Source organism: Lampetra planeri, chromosome 42 (genome assembly GCF_965212315.1).
Source record: "Lampetra planeri chromosome 42, kcLamPlan1.2.h2, whole genome shotgun sequence".
NCBI lineage: Eukaryota > Metazoa > Chordata > Hyperoartia > Petromyzontiformes > Petromyzontidae > Lampetra > Lampetra planeri.
This window is the reverse complement of record NC_136148.1, coordinates 8,793,114-8,821,107: the sequence shown is the minus strand read 5'-3', so window position 1 is coordinate 8,821,107 and position 27,994 is coordinate 8,793,114. Positions and strand designations below refer to the sequence as shown.

The window sequence follows — 27,994 nt, the reverse complement described above, 5'->3', positions numbered from 1 at the left end:
ACGCCGCTGCCTGCGCCCATCCAGCCTGCGAGTTCTAAACGGGCGTGACGTCGCCGGAGCGCGACCGCCGACGCCCGCGGTGGCCATGTTGCTAAAGGAGTTGAGGTGCCGCTCCGTGGACGTGCGGGGGGGGGTGTGACCGTGCGGGGGGGTTGTGTGACCGTGCGGGGGGGGGGGTGTGTGACCGTGCGGGGGGGGGGGGGTGTGACCGTGCGGGGGGGGGGGCCGTGCGGGAGCTGTTGCGCATCTTAGTGACGTCACGCAACCCCCAGCCGACTCGAGGGCGCCCGTCCCTCACCCAACATGGGCGCGCCAAAAGCTCGCTCGGAGCGAATTGAAACATTCCCCGCGGGACCGTTTCTCCGTCCCGCGCCTGAAGCGACGCCCGACGGGGGCCGGCGGTCGTCTTTTCCGCACGCGGCGGCGAGCGCAGCCCCCCTTTCGCCAAACCGCAACATCGCGACGCAGCGCCTTTCTATTGTGTTCGTGTGGACAAATCAAAACGGCTCGGCGACAATGCGGCAGCCTCGTGACGTCCGCGACTCAACAACACTATGACGTCACGGGTGCACGTGCGCTAACCCGCCTCCCCCACGTGCGGGATGACGTCATAGGCACGTCCCCACGTGGCGGACCCTCGCGCACGTGACCGCGGGCGGAATGTATCGTGGACACGTGGTGGGTGTGAGTGAGCGAGTGCTGCTTCAGCGCCCGCTGGTGGCGACGCCGCGATGACGACAGCGACAACAAAGATTTAGCGTGGTTTCGAATTTTTTTTTAAATAATCCAGTGTCATGTACTAGGGCTTTTGACAACACAAATGAGATTCAACTGAAAGCACACACACAGTGGTACACAGGGGCGGTAGTAGGTGGGGATAGTCAAGCACTTCCTAACGAGGGGCTCAAATATAACAGTGACGCACTGAGTGGGTATCCGTCCGCACATTTCTCAAGTCATATTTCTCGGAGAGCTGCTCGGCTGGAATGGAGTAGGGATTACCGGCTTAAGGCACTACCACTAACCACTAGGCCGATCCATAATACTAACTTATTGCAATCAATATCGCTTTAATCTTACGAACGGGTTTAGCATAAAACGAGGCGAGATGGATGTAGCATGCGAAAATAATTCTCGGAACAACATTTGGGACTTTCTGGCTAAAAGAAAGTACTAAGTGTGAGAATGGTGCAAGTGGTGAGGCTTCAGTCCATGTCTTGCTCTCCAACGCTCTGCTTCAAGTACTCCCTGTACAGCTCTCTCTGCAACACAACATGCGTGCGGGTTAGAGAATCGCACAGCCGAGATCAATACAACCTTTAGCCATCACAACACAGCAGACTCCCTTCACGACGTCAGAGCCACATTCATACGTATAGTGGTGATTATATTTCATTTATATAACACGACCACATTTCTTCGTGCTGTTTACTACGCACCAGGCAATACTAATTTGAGCTGAGTCAACCTATGGGAGACCGAAGCTAAATATAGCTGGTCGTGTACCACACGACGCCAGCTGGAACTGTATTGGGATAGCCATAATGCCACAACATTTGCATATAAAGATGCATGCACAGAGAAAAAGAAGACCCCCTTCTAAATATACAGCAGGCGTCAGGATCCGGATCGAACCCATGACCTCCTGTATACAAGACGGGGAAGTTAACATCTTGCCACCGACTAAAATTAAATACTTGTACAATGACGACTTCCCAATTAACAACAGTAACATTTGTTAATGGAATACTAAGAGAGTAGTTAAGTGTTCTTAGTGAATGAAAGTGAAGAGGACTGGGCCTTACAGGCTATGCTGCGGCAGATAATGGTGGGATGTGAACATTGGGAAGCCAAAGCAGCCAACCCCAGTGGAGAACGGATAAAAGAGTCGTCACATTTGTGCACAGAAATACTACCATGTGACCACACTAAAGCCAATCGGCCTCAACGCATTGGTAGTGCTGTACAAGCAAAAACAAATACTCCCGTGTACATTACTCTATGATTCTTTCGTGTACATGTCGCAACCCCTTTTGTAAATCCACTGCTGGATGAGGTGCCTTCCCACGCTGGGGGTTACTGTGACACTGCTTCGTCACGCTGGTTCGTGCGGGTTAAAGGCAGACAGCTGACACGTGGAAGTAAACGCAGTGCAATGGATTATGCTGCACTGCCCTCTGTTGCCCACAACCAGACCCTGCAGCTTATAACGCCAACCACGCACGGTGTCCGCCCATCCCAATAATTATTTTGGCTTAATCCAGCTTATCTTCCGAGACGAGACCTGACGAGGTCGGCCACATTCCGGGCGATTTGACGATGGGCGCTATCATCACTAACAAAGAGAATGTAGGCAAGTGTTTCGCATATCAGGGGGTCACTGGCTAGAACGTTAAGCGTGGACACGGACGCCCAGCAAAATCCCAAAAGGGGGAGGGGTCCCTTCTCCGCACAGTCCCCCCCAACTGAGCTCTCTCCCCAGCAGCTGTCAATTCGCTGCGATCAGGAGGACCTTAACCCCCCCCCCCCTCACACCGGGGGGGGGGGGGGACACCTTCAATCCTGGTTATTCCGCTACAGTGTTCCCAATTTACCATGCGCCGTCCTGGTGGCTTCTCAGCGATGAAGGAATGACAGAAGAACGGATGGACAAAGGGGTCTATTTCACCACCAGAAATGCCAATATAAATTAAATACATCAGTCTATGAGCCTATCCGACCGTATTGCCTAAGCAACAAACTCTGGATGGGTTTCAACTTCCTGAGTCAACAAATACTGCTGGCTTGCATGGTGTTCAGAGGCAGGAGCACTCAAATAACACCATGGGGCCATTCAACTTGGGACAGATAAACATAAATGTAACATGCCGTGTTGGTGAATTTTTGGTAATAAAATTGATATATTAAAAGGCTCTTTTGTTGAGCAGACTGCACGATGGTGCGGTGCTAATGTCAAAGGTGTTGAAGTACTTGGTTCACCCAGCTCCATGGCATTTTAGCCGGGGGATGGCCCATTGATATCGAATTTCCGTGATGTGACAGCACATTAGAATCAAAATATTTCTTTATACTGGAGAAATCCGATGAGCTATGAAGCTCTTTTCACAGATGTCCAATAGGGGCACGGGGTAAAGAACGTTACAACAAACAATACGCTGGTTCGTGCAGGTTGAAGGCAGATCATTTAGATTTGTTGTTACAACAAACAATACAAAAACAAGATAGTAGTGCAAGTACAAGAAAGGTAAACAAATCACCCAAACACAAACAAATACAACTAAACCATCCCCTTCCTACCAGACAAAGCCCAGATATTCACTTATTTTTCAGACGCGACCTGGCCACAAACGATAGTTCAACAAAGTGGCTTATGATTTGGACATTCATAGTAGCAAAATAATCTAAAAAATCTCAATGCATGTTTATAAATGTGGAGGGAAAAACTGGTGGACCCAGAGAAAAAATCTACGCGACCACAGGGAGAACATACAAACTTCATACTGATTACATACAGAAGTTTCACGTACATTTAAAGCTGGTACTTGAGCCGTGATGTCAGCACTCAACAGTCTATTGTCGTGAATGTTTACTAGGGATCATTAACATCCACTTTGCAGTAAACCTCAAGTCGGTCATTCCCAGTTTTAAAAAATCCAGCGTGGCTACAGTGAGATTGCACACCAAGGATTCTTCACAAAGCGGCCGAGTCGTGGCATGGACGCTGACCGCTCTGTACGTCCACCCAACAGCCCAATATTGTGTGGGTTTGAGGTGAGGTTAGCGAATGTGCAGAGTGGATGCTGTTTGTGAAAAGCACTGCCCTAGAGGGAAAAAGCAGCCTCGTAAAGAAAGGAGACGCGATTTTCATTGGCCAAGCGCCTCCCTAATGTCGCCGTTCACAACCCCCGCAACCACACATTCCAAAGGCGTTTTCTATTCAGCCAAACTCATGGTTCAGCAAGACTCCTGCCAGGACATGCAGGGACCTGCTGTTGGACTGCAATGCGAGCACCCGCCGATGGTTCCCCCGCTTTCCTCGCGAGCACCTGTGAGCTGGGAGCAGTTCCCAAGGCAAGCAGCCACTCTCAGATCCCATACAAGAGGGACGTCGTCAGTGGAATTTATTTGTTCATGATCTCATTTGGGCATTCAGCTTCAGGGCACGTTGTGGGGTGCATTGAATACCCCCCCCCCCCCATGACATTAGAAAGATCTCAACGTGACTTCAAAAGATTCTGCCTATCGTGTTATAAATCGATTGTCATATGGCAGCCACTTACCCCCATCTGGCTTCCGCCCTGGCTGAACTCCTTTGTCTTCCCAATGCGATGCCGCAATACTTTTCCTTCCCCCAGCTTTCCGTTATCCCCCAGCTATGACCAGGACTACCCCAACCCCTCCTTAACACTCCCCCCGCCTGTTCTACCATCACAAAAACGACACCACCACTTTTAATAACCCCATTCTTCATCTTAAACCGTTATCATCTCATGTATAATTATTGTAATTGCTGTAAAGCACTGTCAAAAAGGCACTACATAATTCGAGATTTTAAATAACATAAAGTTTGACAATTCCCCTCCACGCGCGGGATACATAGACTGTCACGGGGTGATATCCCAGTGTACATCATGTCGTCACCTGGCCAGGGTCACGTGACTCAGTAGAGTAACTTGCGTGACAACCACCACGGGATATGTTTTCAACAGTACTAGGCGAGGTAGTTAACATCTCGCCACCGTGGCGCCCTCCTGTCCAGCGAGTAAGAGAACTAATAATCGAGCAATTGGACGTCCCGGCTCTATGAGTGATGGGTCTGAGCAGCGCAGACGGCCGCGGGGTTAGCGCACACACCTTCCTTGGCTTCACCACCTCCCGCACGTACTCCTGGATCTCCAGCAGCTGGCGCTTCCCTTTCTTTGTGAGGACAGACCTCGTCCTGCACCAGAAACGCAACCAAGGTGTCGTTGTCACTACAGCCGCAATTGTAATCGTCATCATCATTACTGTCATTAATGCTGCACCACCACCCAGCGCCATCACCACCACCAAAAAAGCACTGCCATCAACAAAACCATAACCACTTGAACCACCACCATTTACATCACTATCAACTCCACAATAGCCATCGTTGCTATTATTGTCACCATCACATCAATAACATCACCAGTACCATAACTATTATCATGGCCATCATAACTTTCAACTTCATCAACACCACACCACCATAACCACGATTAACATCAATGCCAGTGTATGTACATGTGTCAGAGCCCATGTTCCAAATATAAAAAACTACTGTACATGTGTTTTAGGTATCCCGTACATCCTGTGTATCATGCGCATCCGATCTCCCAGGTATTTTTTGCGTTGCATTTGTGCCATGCTTTTACATTTCCTGACAACCACACGTTCTGGGCATCCTGTGATGCACTAATTCACATGTCCTAGATACCCATGTGTTCTATGGGTCCCAGGTATCCCACGTGTCCCAGGTATCCCCACGTGTCCTGTGCTTCCTGTAATCATGATAATGGCGAAATAGTTAGCTTGGTGTTGACATTAAAATTGCCATTACAAAGGCAAGCACTCCAATGTTTCACAGACACACATGCTGCAGTGGTTTCACTGCATAGAGCGATATTGCCACGTGTAATCCCAATTAAGTAATTTACAGATAATTTAAAGAATTTGGCTAATTTGGACCACGACACTGACATACAATGGAACTAGTCATTTAAAATTATGTAATGGGATCTTTAACTTCCACTGCGAGGCAGACGGCGTATACTTTACAGTTGCAACACCCGCAGTTATAACCAGGGCAGCCTGCCAGATTCTAACCATGGTGGCGAGAGGTACATAGAAGGCTGTGGGTTCGACCCTGATGCCTCTATATTTGAAGTATGCATGTTCTCCCAGTGATCGTATGGATTTTTCTCCGGATCTTCTGGTTTTCCCCTCCACATTTAGAATCAACATGCGTTTAGAGTATATGGCTGCGATAAATATCCAAATGATGATTAGCCATTTCTTTTAGCTATTATTTGTGGCCAGGTCACTTCTGAAAAGGGGCTATATAGCTCAGTGGGCTTTACCTAATAAAAGGACAAAATAGTTTAATAGTTTTAAGTTTAGTTTATAGTTTGATAAAAATGCGAACGTCTACAACAAGTGGCGAATGCGCTACCACCGTATCACCACCATTGTGTCCTGCGTGTTGCGGATGTCCCTTGTGTCCCTGTTTGCCCACAGACCCCTGTGCCCCATGTATCATTAGATATCTCCCATGTGTGCCTGAGGTTCCCCACGCAGCATCGTCCCTCGTGTCGCGGCCATATTCTGTGTCTCGCTGTGTCCCGCATGTTCCCGTGCATTCCTCCCGCACACCGTGCGCACACCTGGGCATCTTGGCCAGGTAGAAGAGGATGGCTGCGAGCCCCAGCACGACGAGGAAGGCCGTGGAGTGGCTCTCCTCGGGCACCACGTTCCACAGCAGGTTAAACGGCACCTCAAACAAGTAAACCCGTAAAAACAAAGTTTTTCACTATAAATCCTTTATATGCGTGGCGGCTAGAGTCTTCTCGTCCTCTGGCACCTATGGGTCAGATGATTGTCTGCCAGTATTAAGCAATTGGTAATTAAATATTTAATTTGTTTTCCCTAAACAGTGTAAAATTTAGGGAATTTTTTTTCAGGAACATTAATTGTCTCGCACAACGAGTCTGTGTGGAAAATGTCAGCTCGATTGGATCACGGAAAGTGGGTTAAAAAACGACCGAAAGATTTGCACGGTCGTAAGCAAGCAAGCAAGCACGCAAGCAAGCAAGCACGCAAGCAAGCAAGCAAGCAAGCGAACTTAATATAAAGGATTTAAAAAACAGAGACAAAGATCCTCTGTATAGCCTTAAGAGACTGACTGTTGAGGAAAGTAATGTTAGCGAGCACCTATGAAAGCCACCACTGTGACACATGAGCGGGTGGGTGGCCAACACCATGTCCGGCCGCCTTTTGTCTCCCTTACGGCAAGATTTACACATTGCAAAGTACTCATTTGATTCTGAGTCGACCTAGGAGAGGCCCTGGACCGGTTCAAATAATTGTCACTGGTCTTGGCTGTGAGCGGGAATCGAACTTGGGTCGCCCCCGGGACCTCCACGCACACACACACATCCGTCATGTAGGTGGAAAGTGCTGCTCGTGAGCCCCTTTTGAGCTTGGCACGGAGCACAAGAAGGTGTGGCCAGCACCGTGCCCGGCTTCTGTCGTCGTCCCAGTGTTGATGTTTACACTCTGCTACAAATACTTATTGAGAGCTAATTTTACCTAGGGGGAGTGCAGGATCGGGCCACACAGACAAGCACATACAGACATACATAGACATACACCAATACAATACTGACATGATGCCAATGCGAATGTAATACCAACACAATACTAACACTGTGCCAAGAGTGTTGATACGGTACCAATGCGGTGCCAACTGAGTGCCAACACTCAGCAGCTATCGGTGTGATGCCGACACAATACCGGTGGAAGGTAAAAGCCTCTCCGGAAAGCAACTGGAGCTACAAACACCAAAACATGGACCGTATAACTTCGCACTCTCCCAAACATAAATGTAAAGTTGGTGGGTGAATCTGCAATTTATCAACTCTCAGACAAAGCAAATCATTAGCTCAATCACTTAATCCATAATAGTTGCTCTTCATTGGCGGTGGGAAATCATCACCACCAGCGCCGGTGCGGTGTTGGCGTGGTGCCCTTACTGAGATCACGTAGAGCAGCTCGGTGAGGTTGGGCCCCAGCGCCGCCTCGATGGTGCCGTACTCGAGCGAATTGTGAAGCAAGTCGGCCAGCAACGACAGTGGCAGCACCAGCGCCAGGAGCCCATACAGCAGCCCGCGGACCCACGCCGTTCGGTTGTGCTGCCGCGTCTCGCTGCACGTGCACACGCGCGGACCGTGTGACGCACACACAAACGCGCATGCGCAAGAGGCGCAAAAAATACATCGTTTGTATATCCCGCACACCCCAACCCAACCGCCACGCGCCCACGAGGCGGACCTGTCGTCCGCGAGCCTCTGCGTGACGTGAAGCGCGATGACGTCGCAGTCCCTCTCCAGCGTGTTCAGCGTCGTCTGCACCATCTGGTCGATGGTCTTCTCAATCGTGCGGCACACGTCCTCCATCTGATTGACACAGCGGCTCGCCTGCACCGCGTGCCGCCGACGGGGACAAAGACAAAAGATTCGCCGTTTTCTCTCCAACCCCTTTTTCCAGACTCGACTCGAGACTTCATTATTTCAGCCGGTGATGCCCAATGAGCGAAGCCGCTCTTCTACAAGGACGAACAGCCTAAAACCATTGGCAGTTGTAGCAGTTAACACTGGCCCATTCGTGCCAGGCCAGCATGGGCTCTCACGGTTTGGCTGGTTTTCCACTGACTGCCATACTCAGCCAGAACCGAACCGTGCTACTCTGGCCTCACAAGTAGATATTTGAATCTGTCTTGAAGTCAAGCAGGGCCAAACAAATACATACATGAGTACTCACACGAACACATACAGTGAGGGAAAAAAGTATTTGATCCCCTGCTGATTTTGTACGTTTGCCCACTGACAAAGAAATGATCAGTCTATAATTTTAATGGTAGGTTTATTTGAACAGTGAGAGAGAGAATAACAACAACAAAATCCAGAAAAACGCATGTCAAAAATGTTATAAATTGATTTGCATTTTAATGAGGGAAATAAGTATTTGACCCCTCTGCAAAACATGACTTAGTACTTAGTGGCAAAACCCTTGTTGGCAATCACAGAGGTCAGACGTTTCTTGTAGTTGGCCACCAGGTTTGCACACATCTCAGGAGGGATTTTGTCCCACTCCTCTTTGCAGATCTTCTCCAAGCCATTAAGGTTTCGAGACTGGCGTTTGGCAAATCGAACCTTCAGCTCCCTCCACAGATTTTCTATGGGATTAAGGTCTGGAGACTGGCTAGGCCACTCCAGGACCTTAATGTGCTTCTTCTTGAGCCACTCCTTTGTTGCCTTGGCCGTGTGTTTTGGGTCATTGTCATGCAGGAATACCTATCCACGACCCATTTTCAATGCCCTGGCTGAGGGAAGGAGGTTCTCACCCAAGATTTGACGGTACATGGCCCCGTCCATTGTCCCTTTGATGCGGTGAAGTTGTCCTGTCCCCTTAGCAGAAAAACACCCCCAAAGCATAATGTTTCCACCTCCATGTTTGACGGTGGGGATGGTGTTCTTGAGGTCATAGGCAGCATTCCTCCTCCTCCGAACACGGCGAGTTAAGTTGATGCCAAAGAGCTCAATTTTGGTCTCATCTAACCACAACACTTTCACCCAGTTGTCCTCTGAATCATTCAGATGTTCATTGGCAAACTTCAGACGGGCATGTATATGTGCTTTCTTAAGCAGGGGGACCTTGCGGGCGCTGCAGGATTTCAGTCCTTCACGGCGTAATGTGTTACCAACTGTTTTCTTGGTGACTATGGTCCCAGCTGCCTTGAAATCATTGACAAGATCCTCCCGTGTAGTTCTGGGCTGATTCCTCACCGTTCTCATGATCATTGCAACTCCACGAGGTGAGATCTTGCATGGAGCCCCAGGCCGAGGGAGATTGACAGTTCTTTTGTGTTTCTTCCAATTGCGAATAATCGCACCAACTGTTGTCACCTTCTCACCAAGCTGCTTGGCGATGGTCTTGTAGCCCATTCCAGCCTTGTGTAGGTCTACAATCTTGTCCCTGACATCCTTGGAGAGCCCTTTGGTCTTGGCCATGGTGGATAGTTTGTAATCTGATTGATTGAGTGATTGCTTCTGTGAACAGATGTCTATTATACAGGTAACAAGCTGAGATTAGGAGCACTCCCTTTAAGAGTGTGCTCCTAATCTCAGCTCGTTACCTGTATAAAATACACCTGGGAGCCAGAAATCTTTCTGATTGAGAGGGGGTCAAATACTTATTTCCCTCATTAAAATGCAAATCAATTTATAACATTTTTGACATGCGTTTTTCTGGATTTTTTTGTTGTTATTCTGTATCTCACTGTTCAAATAAACCTACCATTAAAATTATAGACTGATCATTTCTTTGTCAGTGGGCAAATGTACAAAATCAGCAGGGGATCAAATACTTTTTACCCTCAATGTAGTTACATACAAATAACATATAACGATACCTACTCACTCACCCATGGCCTTTCAATACCAACTGTTGAGTCTAGAAACACTGTAACCTGGAACGTTATTGGACCATACAGCGAAAATCAAAAGCACAGACATATACGAGCAAGAAAGCATGACATTGAGATTGTGTTCAGTCAGGAATAGTTTATCATATTAATTTGGTAATCATGCCATTCTAATAGAACAAGGCTGTCATGAAGGTGCTGTGTTTCACATAAACTGCACAGTCGGGGCAATGTTGCTAGCGTAATGAGTAATATTAAAAAATTAGGAAAATTTGTACCGTGACACCGGCAAAAAACGTCACTGGCTCTTAAAGGTCCAATGTGCAGTAGATGGCGTGTATTTTTACGGATCCGTACACCCGCAATATTACCCAGGGCGGCCTGCCAGAATCTAACCATCAATCGAACGGCCACAAAGCGGCGAACGCGCTACCACCGGCCCCCGTCACCGGCGCGGTTTCCGACTCCACTTGACCTCCCGGGTTTTTGGGGACTCCCCCGAATGACACTCGGTGTCACTTGTATGTGCGCGGGAAGATAGGGGGGCTCACCCGGTTTGGGTTGGGGATGTAGATGGTGGGCATGTCGAAGCCACACTTGTTCAGGCCTGGCCGCTTGCACAGCTCCTGCACAATCTGCATCATGACACGCTGCAAAGAGACAACACGAACGCGTTTTGTTAAAAAGACTGGCAGAGTGCGGGCCTGCGAACTTCACACGGCAGCTGCGTACCTCACTCAGCCTTGGCCAGCTCCGAGGGTTACATCCGTACAGGTATGAGAGTGAATGTGGACACCACGAAGGTCGTCAGAAAACTGCCACAATACTTAGCTCCCACCTGACCCTCCTGCCACAGTTCAGAAGAGGATCAAAAAGGAGAGCTATGCCAAGGCATGAATACTGACCAGGGTACACAATAGAGCCATTTCTCACATAGAGAAATATCCACTGATGCGGATCCTTCCCTGCTATATCCATATACAGAAGAGATTCACTCTGCTATCTGCAATACAATCCGGAAAACTTAAAAATTCGCACATTTTTTGACCGTCCGCAACTGCTTCCATAATGCGCGGCACACTGCGGTGCACTGAAAACACTTTGCAGACCGCAAACTGCGCTTCATACGAGTAAGTAGGACTAACGCAGAGCTGCAGAGGCAGAGCTGCAAGGAAACCTATGGGTAAGATTTTTATTATTTTTATTTAACAGTTTTTATTTTTTGGTTTAGCATCTGAAAAGTCTAGCTGTGCTGATGTGAAGTGTTTCGTAGAAAGTTATCTTTGCATTTTTTTTTACTTGTTAAGTCGAAAAAATTTGAAATATCCCTTTATCACGATAGACCCATATGGCAGAGATTTGCAATATGGGTCTTAGAAAAACTCATAACCTCGGAACACGTTAATTTAATGCGGATTAATTTAACGGCTAGCCATGTGCTGCCATTCTCCTGTAATCCGCAATTTTTAGCAAATTAATGGAATCGCACGAATCTTCCCTCCCATAGTCCACAGCACACCGCATCGTCACGGATTATCTGGTCAAACCTCCATGGTGCACCACGGATGACAAGAACTGCGATGTAGTCCCCACACATCAACTCGGACTATTAGGAGTTGTACAGTTTGTCAAAACATTCATAGAGTCCTTGAAATTATTATTTTTAGATGAGGAAGTACTGGATGTCACACTTGCAGACGTAATTAAACTATTTATTTCAGAAGAAACCTGGCCACAAATGATAGCTCAACGAATAGGCTTATCACGTGGACATTTATAGCTGCCAAATACTCTTAAACAAATGTCGTTTCTAAATGTGGAGGGAAAAACTAGAGGACCTTGAGAAAAATCCAGGCGACCACGGGGAGAACATGCAAACTCCAAATACACAGGCATCGTCATGGTTGGGATTGAACCCATGACCTCTTGTATGCCAAGTGAGGTAGTTAACATCTCGGCACCATGGTACCACTGCCCTTCACAGTGTGCAAAGGGGGGACGCTTGGGGACCGATTGGGATAACCGTGGACACGACCAGAGCGTGCACGGTGCCAGCTGTGTGGGGCCGCACCTGGCGGTCAACCTCGGTGCCCGCCTCGTCTGCCTTGCTCAGGAAGAAGCGCAGTTTGTCACCCTGGCGCTCGTTGAGTCGCTCCACGATGTTGAGCGTTCTCTTGCAGAGCGCCTGGCCCATCGGGTCGAAAAACACGAATATTAGGTCTGCCAGCTCACCTGGAGAATAACGACATTCAACCAATCGGTCAGTCCATCAGCCGGTACACTCGAAATAAACAATCTACAGAGCAGTGCAACAGTATTTGAAGCCACCTGAGAGCCAATTTTAATGGTTGAAAACATTCTTCGCAACGCACGATGATCTGAACAGAGTTTTTATGATTTATTTTTTCAAACACCCTTCTATTCTGCTCGCTTGGCTCCAAATATATCGTTGTGATTCCTATCTGCCTTCAATAACCACCCAACTCATAAACATATTCTGCTGTGTTTTAGATTCCTGTGGCTTCACAAGTTATTTGTGACAACATTCCAGAACACGACTTTTGCTTTGCTTATATTCATCTTGCATTCAACACTGCAGCTGCCTTCATTGTGGCGCTGTGCCATGGTCAATATGACACACTCATCAGAAACAGACACAAAGATAATGAAACTAAGGCAAAAGAGTTTGCACAAAAGTATTTAGAGGTGCGTGCTGGGAATTAGACCGAGATAAAAATAAATAGAGGGATCAAACACTCTAACGTCGTGTTGATCAAGTGGGCTTGGGCAGGACGATGGTAGATGGTTGAGGCTCGTGATGGAATGAGAGTGAAATAAGGGATCACAACTAGGAGGATCACCATTGAGGAGGCCGAGTGATGAGGCCAGCTCACGTGCTGAAGCACGACGGATCTGCGGGCATCGCGTGACCGTTAAGAGACGGTGACGTGGGGAGGCCTTCATTGATCCGTAGACAGGTCACGGCCAGGGGTCGGCAACCAAAGTCACAAGAGACATTTTTTTCGAATTCGGTCAAATATTCAATATTTCAAGAGCTGAGATGCACGTGAAGACAGGTGGTCCTTAATGAATAACTTCAGGAAGCAGTTCTTCAAGAGCCGCATGCGGCTCCAGAGCCACAGGTTGCCCACCCCTGGTCATGGCTAATGATGATGATGATTATGAAGAAGCCAGTGTTCATTATAATTGCCATTATCATGACGGAAGAAATTAGTTATAATGCGCTCAAAATGTTAACATGTCCCACAGTGCGAGTGCATTAATGACGACCGTGGGGAGTCATTTAGTTCGTGCGGAAAAAAAACTTAGCGCAGGAGATGAGCTGAACGTTACAATGCAGCGCGTTACGTGCTCGCGTAGCGCATGAAAAAAGACAATAACACAGAGACGTATAACATTTCACCAAGAGCGATCAATTCTTGAATTAAATCACGACACCGAATTGTGACATTTCATTGAACCGTGTCATCAATTGATCGCCACAGGGCACGTGTGCAGTACCGCACATATACTGTGGGGGTGCGCATGCACGTCAACGTAGAAACATTTTCTTCTAATTTTTTATATCCACCGTTCCCATGGGCTCAATTCCCACCCCGTCCTGTCCCACGAGCCTCTAAAATCATGTATCCTGTTCCCGTCCGTTCCCATAAGCATCACCTCTGTTCTGGTCACCTCTCGTTTGTCATGCTATTTTACTAGCACGGAATCAGAATAACTCTCGAGAAGATGTTCTGATATAAGTTCAACTGTAATGTTAGATGTGTTTCTATTAAAAGTTGTCGCTATAGAAAAATGGGAATGTCCTGGCCAAACCAAGTGGTTTGGAAACAAATAAGAATGCGGTGACTACACAATACACCAATAACATAATCCAGCACCTATGTACACCAATAGGAGTGTGGTAGATACAAATATCAATGACACAATGCAATACATGGGTACACACAATGCAATACAGGGGTACACCAATAACGCTATGCAATATGCAGCTACCATGTATGTGTTGAAATTATTTCACTGCGTACCTAGCCAACCGTGCGATATGCAGGTACTAGAAAATCAGTCCAGTGCACAGCTGCAGCAATAACAGTGCGGTTCATTGGTTATATCAGTAAACACGGCTCAGTACCGAGCCAATGGATGGTGCTGTCAACGTCAAAGGGATACTTCATGTCCCCGTCCACCAGGCCCGGTGTGTCGATGAACGTCACAAGGCTGAACTTCTTCTGCTTGGAAGTGGAGATCTCGGTACCCAGGTATTCGGTCACGCCTGTGTGTGCGAAGCACACGAGAAACCACAAGCCCATCATTCGACAACCCACGCTCTACACCCGAGACATCACTAGGTGTTACGAAGAGTCGAGTTATCCGAATAACAATAATAACGCCATTTACATATTCAGATAAATCCTCAATAGGTGAGTTTTAATGGCCACTAATGTCCAAAACGGGCAGTTCACCCAGACCAAGCCAGACAGTATGCTTACATTGACATATTTACCATGTTCCCCAGGTTACAAGATGCTCCATAAAGTAAGACACCCAAAACGTTGGGGTCATTAAGAAAAACTTCCCAGGAGTGAAAAACAAGGGTGTAAAATTTTTATTTATTAAATATAGGGCGGACGCGAGGAAACAAAGTGTGTTTTATAATCTATAGAATACGGTGACGGTTGCAGAAGAAGTTGCCTGGTGGTAATAAAGCTGCTGACTGGGCCCGATGTCAATAACAAACATTGTCACCCGCACACCAATAGGACTATGAACCCTTTCCTGTTTGAAGATGTCTGCAAGTGGCAGGGTGGGTGTCCTGTTCTTCGCCGAATCTAGGAACGTGCAAGCGGTCCAGACCTCCCTTTCCCTCCAAACTTTTTCCTTTAAAAAAAACCGATGCATCCTGCTAATCCTGAAAATACGTTAACCATCAAAACCAGGCTGTCCAAAGCATCGTCCAGACAAAGCCTCGTGATGCTCGAGGCCACTCGTGGTGACAATTTCATCGCAAAATTCTTTCACAAAATAAACAACGACCGCGAGGGAGCTGCTCGATGGAAATCGCCACACAAGTGGTCGACCAACCCAATGAACCGGGCCCCGAGGTGTCATCGCGCCCACAGCGGCGACGCAGCCCACCTTTGATCTCCTGCAGTGCCTTGAAGTGCGGGTACAAGTGCAGCGTCGCATTTCCCTACAGCAGACACAGTACAGAATCGGATCGTTTGTTTAGACTGGGGGAGGAATCTGATGAGCTATGAATCTCTTGTTCACGGATGTCCAGTAGGGGCAGGTCAACAAGTTACAACAATAAACAATACAAAAATACGATAGGTATGCAACATAGAGAAAAAGATAAGCAAGTCACTAAATATAAATGTTTTTTTATGAATTTCATCAACAACACAACAGACTGTTGGGGCAGAGCATCCCATGTGGCTCATGAACTGCTTTGTCCACGCTGCAGGTGGCGTTTGTTGAGCGTGAACGTCACTTTTAGGAGCAACTTCGAGACTCACAGTCAGCGACTCCCGCTTGCGTCCGCTCGTGACGAATGTGAATCCCTGTGTCTCGATGGCGACGCCCGTTCTCAGCACGTGCTCCTCTACATACCTAAGACAAAGACAAATATTCCCCGCATAGCCTTAACAGACTATTGGAGCAAGTGCTGTTAGCGAGCACCTACGAAGGCCGGCACGGCACACGAGGGAGTGAATGGCCAGCACCACGCTTGACCGCCTTTGTCTCCCCAGTGGGGATGTTTACACACTGCACCAGGTACTCGTTTGAGGCTGAGTCGACCTAGGGGAGGCCCAGGACCAGTTCAGATTATCGCCACGTGTCGGCCGTGAGCGGGAATCAAACTTGGGTCATTGGGGTCCATAGCCCAGCGTGCGAACCTCTACACCAGGGGTCGGCAACCAAAATAACAAGAAGAGCCATTTCTTTCCAATTCGGTACAAAATTCAGTATTTCAAGAGCCGCAATGCATCTGAGTACATACTGTACATACGTACATATCGTCAAGAAGCAGCCCGTAAAGAGCCGCATGCAGCTCCGGAGCCGTAGGTTGCCGACCCCTGCTCTACACTAAACACACACACGTTGAGCATCGTCACCATTGAGCATCATGACACCACGCCACTCCATACTGCAACATGCACAATGCAGTCTTACCAGTTAATGAACGAGCTCTTCCCAGCCGAGTGGTTGCCCAGGATCATGACGGTGATTTTCTTCCGAGGTGGCAGGAGGCTGAGTCCCAGCTCCGCCGCGATGACGATGAGCCCTGGAGACGGAGCGGTCATCAGTCGCTTGCAAACAGCGAGTGGCAAAGAGGACCACGTGGCACAGACGACTCGTAATTCTCACATCGGTGCTGTGGGCTCGCAGTGCTGAGAACGTCAGATCAAGTGTGGCCATGGTGGCGCACGCCTCTAAACCAGCACCTTGGAGGCGACAGGGTTGGTGGGTCACGTACACTTGTGAAACTCGTTGGGCTGGGAGGTTGGCCAGTTGGCAGTATAGTTCATAGGTTCCTGAACCTGTGTGAGTTTTTGAGAATGATGCTGTGTTGTGTGGCGAGTTTTCTCTGGTTTCCGCTCACACGCAAACAATCCTAATGAAATTGGTCAAACATCCCAACGCACGACCTTTATAAGATGTCTTGAGACTCAACAAGGTTTTCCTGGGTACATAAATTATATTTATAACTAAAGTCAACCACCGTAGATTAAACCAGCGTCCACAGTTCCATGTTCTCATGACAAGCACACTGCAATGTTTAAATTGAGTTTAGCAGATCATACGGCCAACTCCAGCCCTGAAGTTTTTTTAAAGCATACAAAGTTTTTTTAAAGGATAATTTAACCACTAAAAAGAAAACGACTCAATCACCTGCACAGCAGATTACATGTTGCAGTAAGACAGAATATCAAATGAAGGGTCATTATCACATGGCAGCGGTTCCACAAAAACGTGTAAGGAATTGCTTACGTGGACAATTATTGGAAACTGTATCTATATTGGTTAAAACTGAGATGCTGTGCTAATTGGACAGCTGAAAAACAGTTGCGTATGTTTATTGGAAGAAGCAGCAGCTGTCTTTCCACATGACTGCATACCAAGTGTGAGCGTGGACGTATGTCGACAAACCGTGACCCCGCCACGACAAACCAGCGACAATGATCTAAGAGGAGTCAAGTAATGAACCCATGTTGTATTTTTAGAAATGTGCGTTAAAGAGTATTTGGCTGCTATACATTTCCATATGAAAAACCACTTTGTGGCCAGGACGCTTCTGAAAAGAGCTATATAGCTCAGTGGGCCCTTACCTGGTAAAATTAAAAATCTTTTTTTATTTAGTATCATTCTGCTGTCATATTATCGTAAAGATCGAAGGACTAAGTGTGGTGGAGGGGTGGTGCAGTGATAAGTGCAGTGCATTGTGACCCCGGAGACCTGAGTTTGGTTCCCAGCCACAGCTACCATCAGTGGCAAGTGACATCTGAACCAATCCAGAACCCTCCCATCTTCACCAAGCTGAACTAACCAGCATGGTGAAGTATGGTCAAATAACCCCAATGACTGCCACGGCAAAGGCAGGCCTTCGTACAGCAGTGGACTGACAACATACTGTAAATTATCAAGGGAGACGCACGAGAGCCAAGGCACTTCACTCAATAGCAGCTGGCGATAACGGAATGCCTCTCTCACAATCCACAAGAGCCTCTTCAGCAACTATGGGGCCATGCAAGCTGTACCAGCGACTGGAGCACGAAGCTTCCACGCGCTTCCACCCTCGACTCTCTCTCTCACTTCCAAATGGACTTTAACACCCACGGTGACGTGTGTGGACCGTATCATGTTGCGTTGCTAAAATGAGCCCAAGGTCTTTCTTTAACCATTTAGAGTTTGTCCCCTTCTATGCAAAGTTTGCATTTTCAGCAAAAAGGAAAAGAGGACATTCTATTTGAGGATTACACTGCATACCTAAGGGCAGAGTATTGAGGCATCTGTTGTTTCGCAAAGTCGCTTTTTTAAATCGAGCACAGCACACACAGTGGTGGTGGGGACAGCACCACACACACCACCCTCGATATTCATTTCAGGCTCAGTCAATCCAGCAAAGCGCCATAATACATGCGCATACCAATTTCCCTTGGAGTTTTGCATGGTTGGCTGGGGTCATGCTGTAGTGCACGATCCACCTCACTACTGCCAATATATGCTACGGTCAAACATACACAGCAACGGTACATGACGCAGACATACAAAGGCCTCCCCCCTTATCTATTTTGCACTAGCGTGGCTAGTGTTCCTCTGATAAAGACACATAACTTCTACTGTAAAAATACATGTTCACGTGGCCATGGCAGTCTTATTAATCACTTCTTCACCAGGGAGATCTGAGACCTTAAGCAGTCACGTGATTATATTCTATTTATAGATTATAAACCAAGTCTCTCCTGATATAGTAACCATGTGCAGTGCTTATTTCCACTTCTCGCCCTAGAGGTGGTAATTCCACTTGACCGTGGCAGGGCCCACTCACTCTTCCGTTTAACACATAGGGCATTGTTCACTACCCATCAAGTGGCAGACATTACACATAAGATCACCAAGTGGTCGTCATCATCAACCATGATCATTCCACTGCTGGGTAAATTCCTCCCCCAAGCCGCCGCCACCACCTCTCACGATCCTGCGATGCAACGTTGCATCCCAGCCCCTGCACCTCTGGTTAGCGTGGTCGGCTACGTACGGTGCGAAAGAAGTTCAACATAAATACACACATTAACTGATCTCATAGCTGCATCTCGTGTGGACGTCCTCTTAAGCTCATGTTATTGAATGCTGGGGACAATGAACCTAAGAATATTCTAAGAATGTTCATATCCATTGGTACATCGAATAACACACTCGGAACAAGATCATCAAACCGTGCATGTAACAATAGATGTTTAAACGTCTCCTCATGATATGGTAATACAATATACACTACCTCCAGGCTCATAGAAAAATACATACCAAATAATACAGAACCTAATGGGCTGACAATACAAACAAAAGCCTACATCATTAATCAGTTCTTACAAAGTGACTACAATACCTGACGGCTCATGAAATCGCAAAGGCAGTGGACCATGACATGCTGAAGGATGCGCCTATTCCTTGATGAACATCGATTGTGAGTCCACAAAAACACACGCATCGAAATGCGTACAAATACCTCGTTTACATTCATGTAAAGTACAGCACAGTATATCCAAATTAAATGTAACCTTTAGGCTTGTGAAACGAAAATTGCACAAACGAGGCGCGCAGAAATGGGACGCAAAAAAAGATTAAGGTAAAAAGGAGACAAGAGAAAATCATGGATTGATTCGCGCCCCCTGAATCTTTAACATTATGCTCGTCTCGCGTACAGCGGCAGCGAGATGTTGATGAGGGCTTCAGTCCAGAGTCCATGTCGTTTTGCTGTTCCTCCTCCTCCTCTGTTCAAGGGTCACAGATTACAGGGGTGTTTATATCTACGGGACTTTTTTTCAGTATCAAAAAAGATGAAAATAAGAATAGGGTTTACCGTTTCTGGAAATAAAACCTATTTTTATTTTCATTATTTTGATACTGGCAAAATGTAACTCCTCGACCGCAGCTGTAGGTGCTCTGATACTTGCTTGGTACTGTTCTCTGGTGAGACAATGCCATAAAGACGTCTGGTGGAGGCCAATCAGTTTCAAAGGCGATGCAAGTTTATAATACCAGAGCATGTTGTTTGCATGCCTTGTCACAAGTACGTGTGGTTAATGCAGACTTGATGCCTTGTCAAAGGTTTCTATTTGGTGTTCGAACATTTTAACACCTGTTTTATTTTCTTTAATATTCAATTCGTGAATACGGTTTACTCCGTATTCTTGTACAGGGAAATTCAGTGAACACAGTCCAGAGCAGCGGTTCTTAATAACCTTTACTACAGCCTTGCACCCCCCCCTTTGGCTCTCAATCGATACTAAAATGTAAAATATTAATACATAGGGTTTGTTGAAACGAAGAAATGTGTCACTTATGTGCCTGCGCCTAATTTACATACTCTTTGGTTTTTTCGGTAAAGTCAAGTAGGTGAAAAAGAAAACAAATACATTAAATGACGGTTCCACCTGAAGGCTGAAGCCTCCGTCTTCAGGTGGAACCGTCACAGCTGTGACGGTTCCACCTGAAGACGGAGGCTCGGGATGCCTCCGAAACGTCATTTAATTTATTTGTTTTCTTTTTAACCTACGTGACTTTACCGAAACAACCAAAGAGTATGTATCCTTGCAGTCACGAAAGCTTCAAATCTAGAATGTGCTTAATTTGTTTAGCTGATTTACCTTCTAAACAAATCGCCCACGCCTCGCACCCCAGGTGAAGCAGCAGCAGCACTGCTGCACTGGACCCGCACAACGTGGGAACGTGGAATTTCCACTCACTGGCTCAGGGGCCGCCTTCTGAACCGCAGCGCGCGTTACGACCGTAGACGACGGAGCACTGCGCGCTCCTCCCGCGGGGGGAGGAGGAGGTGGTGCAGAGACGCCCCCGCGAGCGACGCCGCACAGCCGACGGGCATCTTCACCCCGCCGCGGCCACGGCTCGACCCCGCCGCGGTGCCGTCCCCGCGCTATGGCGGGGGTCGCTGGCGGGAGCCGCTGGGGTCGAACTCTGCTGGCAGTGCTGGCGTGACACCAGCGCGGGCTGCAGCGTTCGACAGCGACGGACTCTCACTCCCTCGTCCCCGTGAGATGCGTGAGAGAGTGACGAGATAACAGCCAACCACGGCCGCTCGTGGTGGCGGTTGTTGTTGTTGCGATCGGTAGTAGAGATTGATGGTGGTGCGAGTTTGTGTTTTGCTCGTCGCGGCTCCCCTTACCCTTGTCGGGATGCGTGTACGCATCGTGGCACGCCTGCAGGATGCGCTCGTTGGCCGAGAGCGCGGCCGCCTCGGCGGCGTTGGCGGCGGCGCGGGGTCGCGGCGCAGCCGGCATCGGGGGGTGGCCGCCCTCACGCGGCGACGTCGACAGGCGAGGGAGGCTCGGCTCGCGCGGGGAGCGCGAGCAGGCCGCGGGGACACCGCCCCCTTGCACGAAGCCACGCCCCCTCACACATGGCCACGCCTCTCACGCGGAGCCACGCCTCCTCACACACTGAGCCACGCCCCCTCACGCACAGAGCCACGCCCCCTCATGCGGAGCAACGCCCCCTCACACACGGAGCCACGCCCCCTCACGCGGAGCAACGCCCCCTCACGCGGAGCCACGCCCCACTAACGTGAGGCTCCTCCCCGAGGCCTCAGCACGGCGAAGACGCGGTTTAACCCAGTGGTGGTTGCTCATTCCACATTACCGTGGTGGCCGCGGTTGGATTTCCACGAAGCAACAAGAAGGCAGGAGGTTCATGGCAAGCTGGAGTCGACTCACGCACCCCCCACCCTCCCCCCCCCGTGTCTGGATGAGAACTCGTCGTACATTCATGACGTGCCGTTTGTTGCTGGCCGCTTTACGCGTTGGACATTGTCGGGTAGCAAACTGATGACGAAAGAACATTTGGACAACGGTTGGGTAGTCCCTGAGTGACGGGGCCACTCGACACTCAAAGGGGCCAAGCGGGGCCGCTGCTCTTGCCGGGCGCGGTGGCGTGCGCCTGTAATCCAGCTACTTGGAGGCGTGGGTTGCGGGATCGCTTGAGGACGGGAGTCCTGCGCTGTGAGGCTCCATGCTTGATTGGGCGTCCGCACCCAACTTGGTATCAATATGGTGAGCGAGGGGGAGCTCCCGCGCACCAGGTTGTTCTACTAAGGAGGGACGAACCGCGACCCATGGCTGGAAGACGGAGCAGGCCAAAGTCCCCAGTGGTGGGACAGCGCCTGTCAATACACCTTTCAGGGCAGCCCGGCCGACACAGCGAGACCCAATTCTTTTTTTATTATTATTCTACTTTATTTACTCGCCTCAAGTCCCATTCAGTTTTTTTTTATATCATTTGGGTCGTGCTCATTCGCATTACATTCATATTTTATCTGACTCATTGCAATAAAATGTCACAAATTATGAAAGAATCTCAACACTGACCCTTCTTCTATCACATTTTAATTACATGGACGTGTTCACATGCATCACAATTTCAGTGTTCACGAAGCAATTATCGCAATGTAACTGTATACAAATTGTCATTTAAGTGGGAAAAGTCGCTCTCATTGAGTTGCTCCATAGCGCATTCTGCCAGTGACAGAGCACATCGTCTTTTTATCACTTCAAGAAGTCCGACTTTCACGGATCGCGTGCTACCTACAATGTTGCTGTACCATCATGACCATCAAGTAATCAAGCAATGTAATGTGCATATTGATATCGTGATCATTTTCATCGTCCATGATCAATCCACTGTTGCAATCTACCTGAGTAATAAGAAATCAGAATCTTTATGTATCCTGGAGAAATCCGATGAGCTATGAAGATTTTTACAGATGTCTAGAAGGGGCGGCCCAGAAAGTTATTATAACAAACAATAGTAAAAACATATTATTTGGGTCTTTTAGTAAAGTCACGTCGATAGAAAAAATAAGGAAAGAAAACACGACGTTTCGGTCGAAACACAAACATCCTTCTTCTTGGTTCTTTCGGTAAAGTCACGTAGAAGGGAAATAATAAAATAATAAAAATAAAACATAAAATAATTCTCACGACGTTTCGGCTACAACGCAAGCAGCCATCTTCAGGTGAAGAATGAGACACTGCCAAGCTTGGAGCTTATATATAAGCTGGGTTGGAGGTGGAAGAAGAGCGCCTTAACAAAAGAATGTGCATATCAAGAGGAATTTAGCATATTCATGGGAAATGCGTAGGAGGTGGGCGGGGGGGGGGGTTTCAAAGTCATATTATGCCCGTGCATTACGCAGGATTAGTAGCATGAAAGGGAGGGGGTAGGGGGTAGCATTAACAAAGGGAGGGATTGTTAATAGTATGTAGAAGCAATGAAACATGTCAATGGGAGAGCGGTGGCAGGAGACCCGCAGCGGAGCAAATAATGCATTCCCTGTGGAGAACACAAGATACAAAGTCAATGCCAGTGAGTGGACTGCGGTCTGACAGTCACCGTAAACGTGAACAACAATCAGTTAAGATCTGAAATTGTTTATTACGTCCTTCCAATGATTGCTGAGCCAGAATCCATCTTCTCGGTTGAAATTGTCTCTGTGTTTGTATATGTGGATCGCCTCATGAACTAATCTCTCATGGTAGCCAGATGGCTTGCAGAGAACCTCTGTCTTGGAGAAGTCAATGTCATGTGAGCCCACTGAATTGTAACAGTGATCTGCCACGGCTGAGGTGTTTATCCTACCGTGTTTCAGGTCTGCTTTATGTTCACGGATGCGGTCCGAGACATGTCGTTTGGTTTCTCCAATTAAATCGAAACAAACATCCTTCTTCAGGTGAGCAAATTTTCTGTCGTTGTGGCTTTATATAGGCACGGGGGGGGGGGGCGTTCTGTCGAGTCGTGGCTGTCCGAGTTTACAGGGGAGGTGGGAGGGGTTGTGGCGTGCAGGGACGGGTGGGGCTGCAGAAATTAGCAAGCAAAGGAGCTCGAATTAGTAATCGGACGACCACAACCGGGTGGGTCACACAAGGTTTGCAAAGTACCTTGGTCTCGGAAAAAAACTTTCGTGCGAGCCCACTGCGTTATAACAATGACCAGCCACTGCAGAGGTATTGGTTCTGCCGTGTTTCAAATCTGCCTTGTGTTCGCGAACACGGTCCGAGACATGTCGTTTTGTTTCCCCAATGTAACTGCTGCCGCAGACACTACTTGGTTTGTAGACACCAGGGTATTGCATGTGTAATGCGAGCGTAAATGGGCAGGCCGGATGTGACGATCCGAGAGGGAGGAGTCAGGGTCACGTGGGAGAGGGAGGAGTCAGGGTCACGTGGGAGAGAGGTTATAGGAAGGAGACCGGAAGACATCTGGGGCAGTCGAGGGAGCGAAGAGGGAGACCACGTTGGGTGGCCGCCGTGCCCTCAGCCGCGAGGCTGATAGGGCTCGCCAGACGGCGCCAGCCAGCGGGGTGCGGAGAGAGCGGAGTGCGCGGGGCGCACAGGGCGTGCGAGGTTGCACGGGGCTAGCAGAGTGGCTAGCGGGACTGTGCGGGTTACACGGGGCTAGCGGAGGGCTAGCAGAGGGTGCGAGGTTGCACAGGCAGCAGAGTAGCAGCAGGGCTAGCGGAGGGCTAGCAGAGGGCGCGAGGTTGCACAGGCAGCAGGGTAGCTGCAGGGCTAGCGGAGGGCTAGCAGAGGGTGCGAGGTTGCACAGGCAGCAGAGTAGCAGCAGGGCTAGCGGAGGGCTAGCAGAGGGTGCAAGGTTGCACAGGCAGCAGGGTAGCTGCAGGGCTAGCATAGGGCTAGCAGAGGGCGCGAGGTTGCACAGGCAGCAGGGTAGCTGCAGGGCTAGCAGAGGACTAGCAGAGGGCGCGAGGTTGCACAGGCAGCAGGGAAGCTGCAGAGTGCGCGGGGCGCAAGGAGAGACGACGCTGGGCCGAGGAGGAGGCCAGCGGGGCGAGGAGGAGAACATCAATAAAGGACCAACGGAGACCAACATCGTGTGAAGGAGTCCTTTATTACACATGTCAGGAATGACATCCTTCACAGATGGGATCAAATCAGGGATTTTGTGTACTGTATTGAATCGGACCTGGATCTTGTGTTTCTTTTAGATTTTGGAAATTTTTTTGGTAACACCTGCTATGTATGACAAGGTAATGGTTTTGATCGGGTCCTCAGATGGTTGTCTCCCCATGGTTGGTGTCAGTGGCGGCTCCTGCAAAATCTCTCAGGAGGGGCAAATGTCTGGATGATTTATAAGGATAAGGTCCACCCATGCAAAGGATAAATTAACAGCTTAAGCATGTAAAGGCAACTTCACTTCTTTAATATTAATGAAAAATAAAGTGACTCCTACAATACATCTTGTTTGTTTCTATACTCACTATTAATACAATCCACTCAAGTTTCTTTTATTAAAGATTCCACTAGGTGGCGACAAATAATATTGTTGGATGCAACGTGCTTACGTATGATGACGTAAGCACGTTAGTGCGAGCCCTCCCGGAAGCCATAGAGAATGCATTGCAGCGCCCCCCGTTCGAAAAAAAACATCTTTGAATGTAAGTCTATGGGACCACTCTGGGCGATTCTCAGCCGGAGTGAAATCGCCCAAAAAGAGGCGGTACTCCACAGAACGGGACATGACGCTGATTGGACTATATCCAGAGGCACAGTGACGGCTAGCGTGACTCTGTGGTTGAATGACATTGGTGGTGCGTCGCCCAATCGCCCTAATGAAGAAACCGCCCCTGGTTGGGGTTACAGCTTTGCGGATTGTGCAGTCTGAGTATCCATTCATCTTGAGGGCTTGGTATACGTGCTCCCGTTCACTAGCTAGGTGGCGCTGGTCGGAGATGCAGCGGGCCCTATGGTGTAGAGTTTTCATGAGGGAATTCTTCTAGGATGCATGGTGGTGAGAGTCAGGTTTTAGGTAGGCAACCGTATGGGTGGCTTTCCTGTAGACAGTGTCCCATTGAGCCATCTGGTCTCTTTTCGATTACAACATCCAAGAATAAGTCATGGCAAAGCAGTTACAAGTGACGGACAGAATTGTACTCATACTCTTTGGTTTTTTCGGTAAAGTCACGTAGGTAAAAAATAAAATAAATGAAAACAACTAAATTAAATCACGACGTTTCGGGCGCAACACAAGCGTCCTTCTTCAGGTGGGGACAACGTATCGAAAGCACAACCGCTTAAGTGTGTCTAAGAGATGGCTGTGACAAGGAATTATATAGTCGCGGGGGATGGAGGGAGGGGAGGGGCCATGGTGAGTGTGTGGGAGGGCTGTGGACCGAAGAGGCAACAGAATTGTGCGCAGTTGCATATACAGTAAACGACTTCCCTAAAGGCATTCACCTTAAGCGAGCGCGATGCCGATCACGCTCAGTTCAAATTCGACCCTCGATCGATGGCTGCTCCATTGCCGCACACACGTCGAATGAAAAGCAAGGGACAAGTCCTTACTAACAACTCTTATCATTCTTCATTGCTGGAAGGGTTGCCCCCCTACCTATAAATCCTGGCTCCGCCATTGTCCACACGGAAGGACGAAGGGTGGATGCCTGGATGGCATCTGTCTCAAATGTTTCTATGAAAACATTGGCTACAACTGGAGATGAGGGAGAACCCATTGGGATACCTTCAACTTGTTTGTAGAATGCTCCATTCCAAGTGAAGTAAGTATTGGTGAGGCAATGTCTAACCATTAACATTCAGTCCTTGTTGGACCAAATTTTCAATAATTGCAATGGTGTCAGACACAGGAACTTTGGTAAACAAAGATACTACATCGAAACTGACAAGCAAATCACCTGGAGATAATGAGATGTCCTTAATTAAAGATACCAAATTAGCTGAGTTAAGTACAGCTGAGGTGGTCTTACCAGGGAATGGGTGGAAGGTCTCAGACAGAAATCGGGCCAGTTTGTAGGTGGGTGAGTCAATGGTGGAGACGAAAGGATGGAGTGATGTACCTTATTTATGGATTTTTAGTAAGCCATACATTCTAGGTGGTCGAGCAGCAGAGGGGTTTAATGAAAGCGGCTTGGTTGGTTCGATTAAATATGTCGAATCAATGATGATATTGTTAGTTTTCGTAACCAGGCGGTTGGTAGGATCTCTATTGATTTTGGTATAGCTGCCATCATTAAGTAGGTCCTGAATTTTGTTATTGTATGTGGTTTTGTCCATGATGACAGTGGCATTGCCCTTGTTGGCGGAGAGGATGACTATGTCATCTCTCTTTTTTAGTTGGGAAAGCTCAAAGCACTCATCCTTGCTGATGTTGCTAATATGTGTCTTAGCGTTGTTGAGGATTGCAGCGATTTACGATCTTGCCACATCTGCAGGAATGTGTCCCAAACCCTTAGTGGCTACGTCGACCTGGGCAATGATATCACTAACTTGGATGTGTTTAGGGGTGACTTCGAAATTCAACCCTTTAGCTAGAACCGATTTTAGGCTGTCAGAAATTGAGCTGTTACTCTAATTGATAGCAATCATGTTACCGTTTAACATTTTAATGTGTGGATCTGGCTTCTTCTTGGAAAGGAGGCTGAACTCGGAAATGAAGTTATCTTTGCATTTAGCTGAGATTGAGGTGGCTGAAGAGGCTGTCATGTTATCTACATGGTCCCAATCAGATGTAGACATTTTTTCTGTCCTTGGCAACGGGGTTAATGAACTTAGTAAAGTCCAAATTTGCCAATAAGGATTTTATGGATGAACAGGGCTCAATGTAGCTTTATTCTTGCATCAAGTGATGTGAGGTTGGACTCTACATAGAGGTCATAATGGTAGCTCCTGTATATCATCATCCAGTGCAAATCCAAAGTTAGAATGATACAGTGGGTTAGTCTCTTTAGTGTTTCATTAGTAGTTGATCTTTAAACAGTGTCCCAGGATTCGAAAATTGGTAGAATGATAGCTATAGGATTAAAGAGCCTCTCAATTTTTTCAAATTGTTGATACTTGGAAGCTTGGTAATTTGTACGTGACAATTACATCTGGTTTTTTTCTAGCGTCTTTTTAGCCGTTGCTGTCCAATGGTACTGAGAAATCAAACCTCGTTATCTGGCAAGCGCAATAGCAGCCTCGCAAGATCCCAAGCTGGCGCGGTGAG

General features: G+C 48.1%; 1 protein-coding gene across 5 annotated transcripts; it reads right to left on the bottom strand.

The window, feature by feature from the left end:
* Positions 1 to 753: 753 nt before the first annotated feature.
* On the bottom strand, positions 754 to 21,367 carry LOC144732379 (uncharacterized). 5 transcript variants are annotated; one of them, XM_078613881.1, is made up of 12 exons: positions 21,147 to 21,367; positions 16,415 to 16,526; positions 15,757 to 15,850; positions 15,377 to 15,431; positions 14,373 to 14,513; positions 12,291 to 12,451; positions 10,771 to 10,869; positions 8,068 to 8,213; positions 7,770 to 7,941; positions 6,402 to 6,526; positions 4,855 to 4,939; positions 754 to 1,262 (listed from the first exon to the last, which is right to left on the bottom strand). In XM_078613881.1, exons 1-12 carry the CDS (start codon positions 21,259 to 21,261, stop codon positions 1,206 to 1,208), a joined length of 1,362 nt encoding a protein of 453 aa, XP_078470007.1. In that variant the 5' UTR covers positions 21,262 to 21,367; the 3' UTR covers positions 754 to 1,205. The 5 variants fall into 5 exon arrangements, with proteins under 5 accessions (XP_078470007.1, XP_078470003.1, XP_078470006.1 ...); XM_078613877.1 differs by having other exon boundaries at positions 6,402 to 6,511; positions 21,147 to 21,342; XM_078613880.1 differs by lacking the exon at positions 21,147 to 21,367 and adding an exon at positions 20,710 to 21,033 and having other exon boundaries at positions 6,402 to 6,511.
* Positions 21,368 to 27,994: the final 6,627 nt, after the last annotated feature.

Coding starts and splice junctions, on each gene's coding strand:
- LOC144732379 (XM_078613881.1), bottom strand. CDS start 21,261: ATGCCGGCTGCGCCGCGACCCCGCGCCGCCGCCAACGCCGCCGAGGCG. Junction 4,940..6,401: donor TACCTGGCCAAGATGCCCAG/GTGTGCGCACGG, acceptor TTTCTGGTGCAG/GACGAGGTCTGTCCTCACAA. Junction 1,263..4,854: donor AGGTGGTGAAGCCAAGGAAG/GTGTGTGCGCTA, acceptor GTTGTGTTGCAG/AGAGAGCTGTACAGGGAGTA.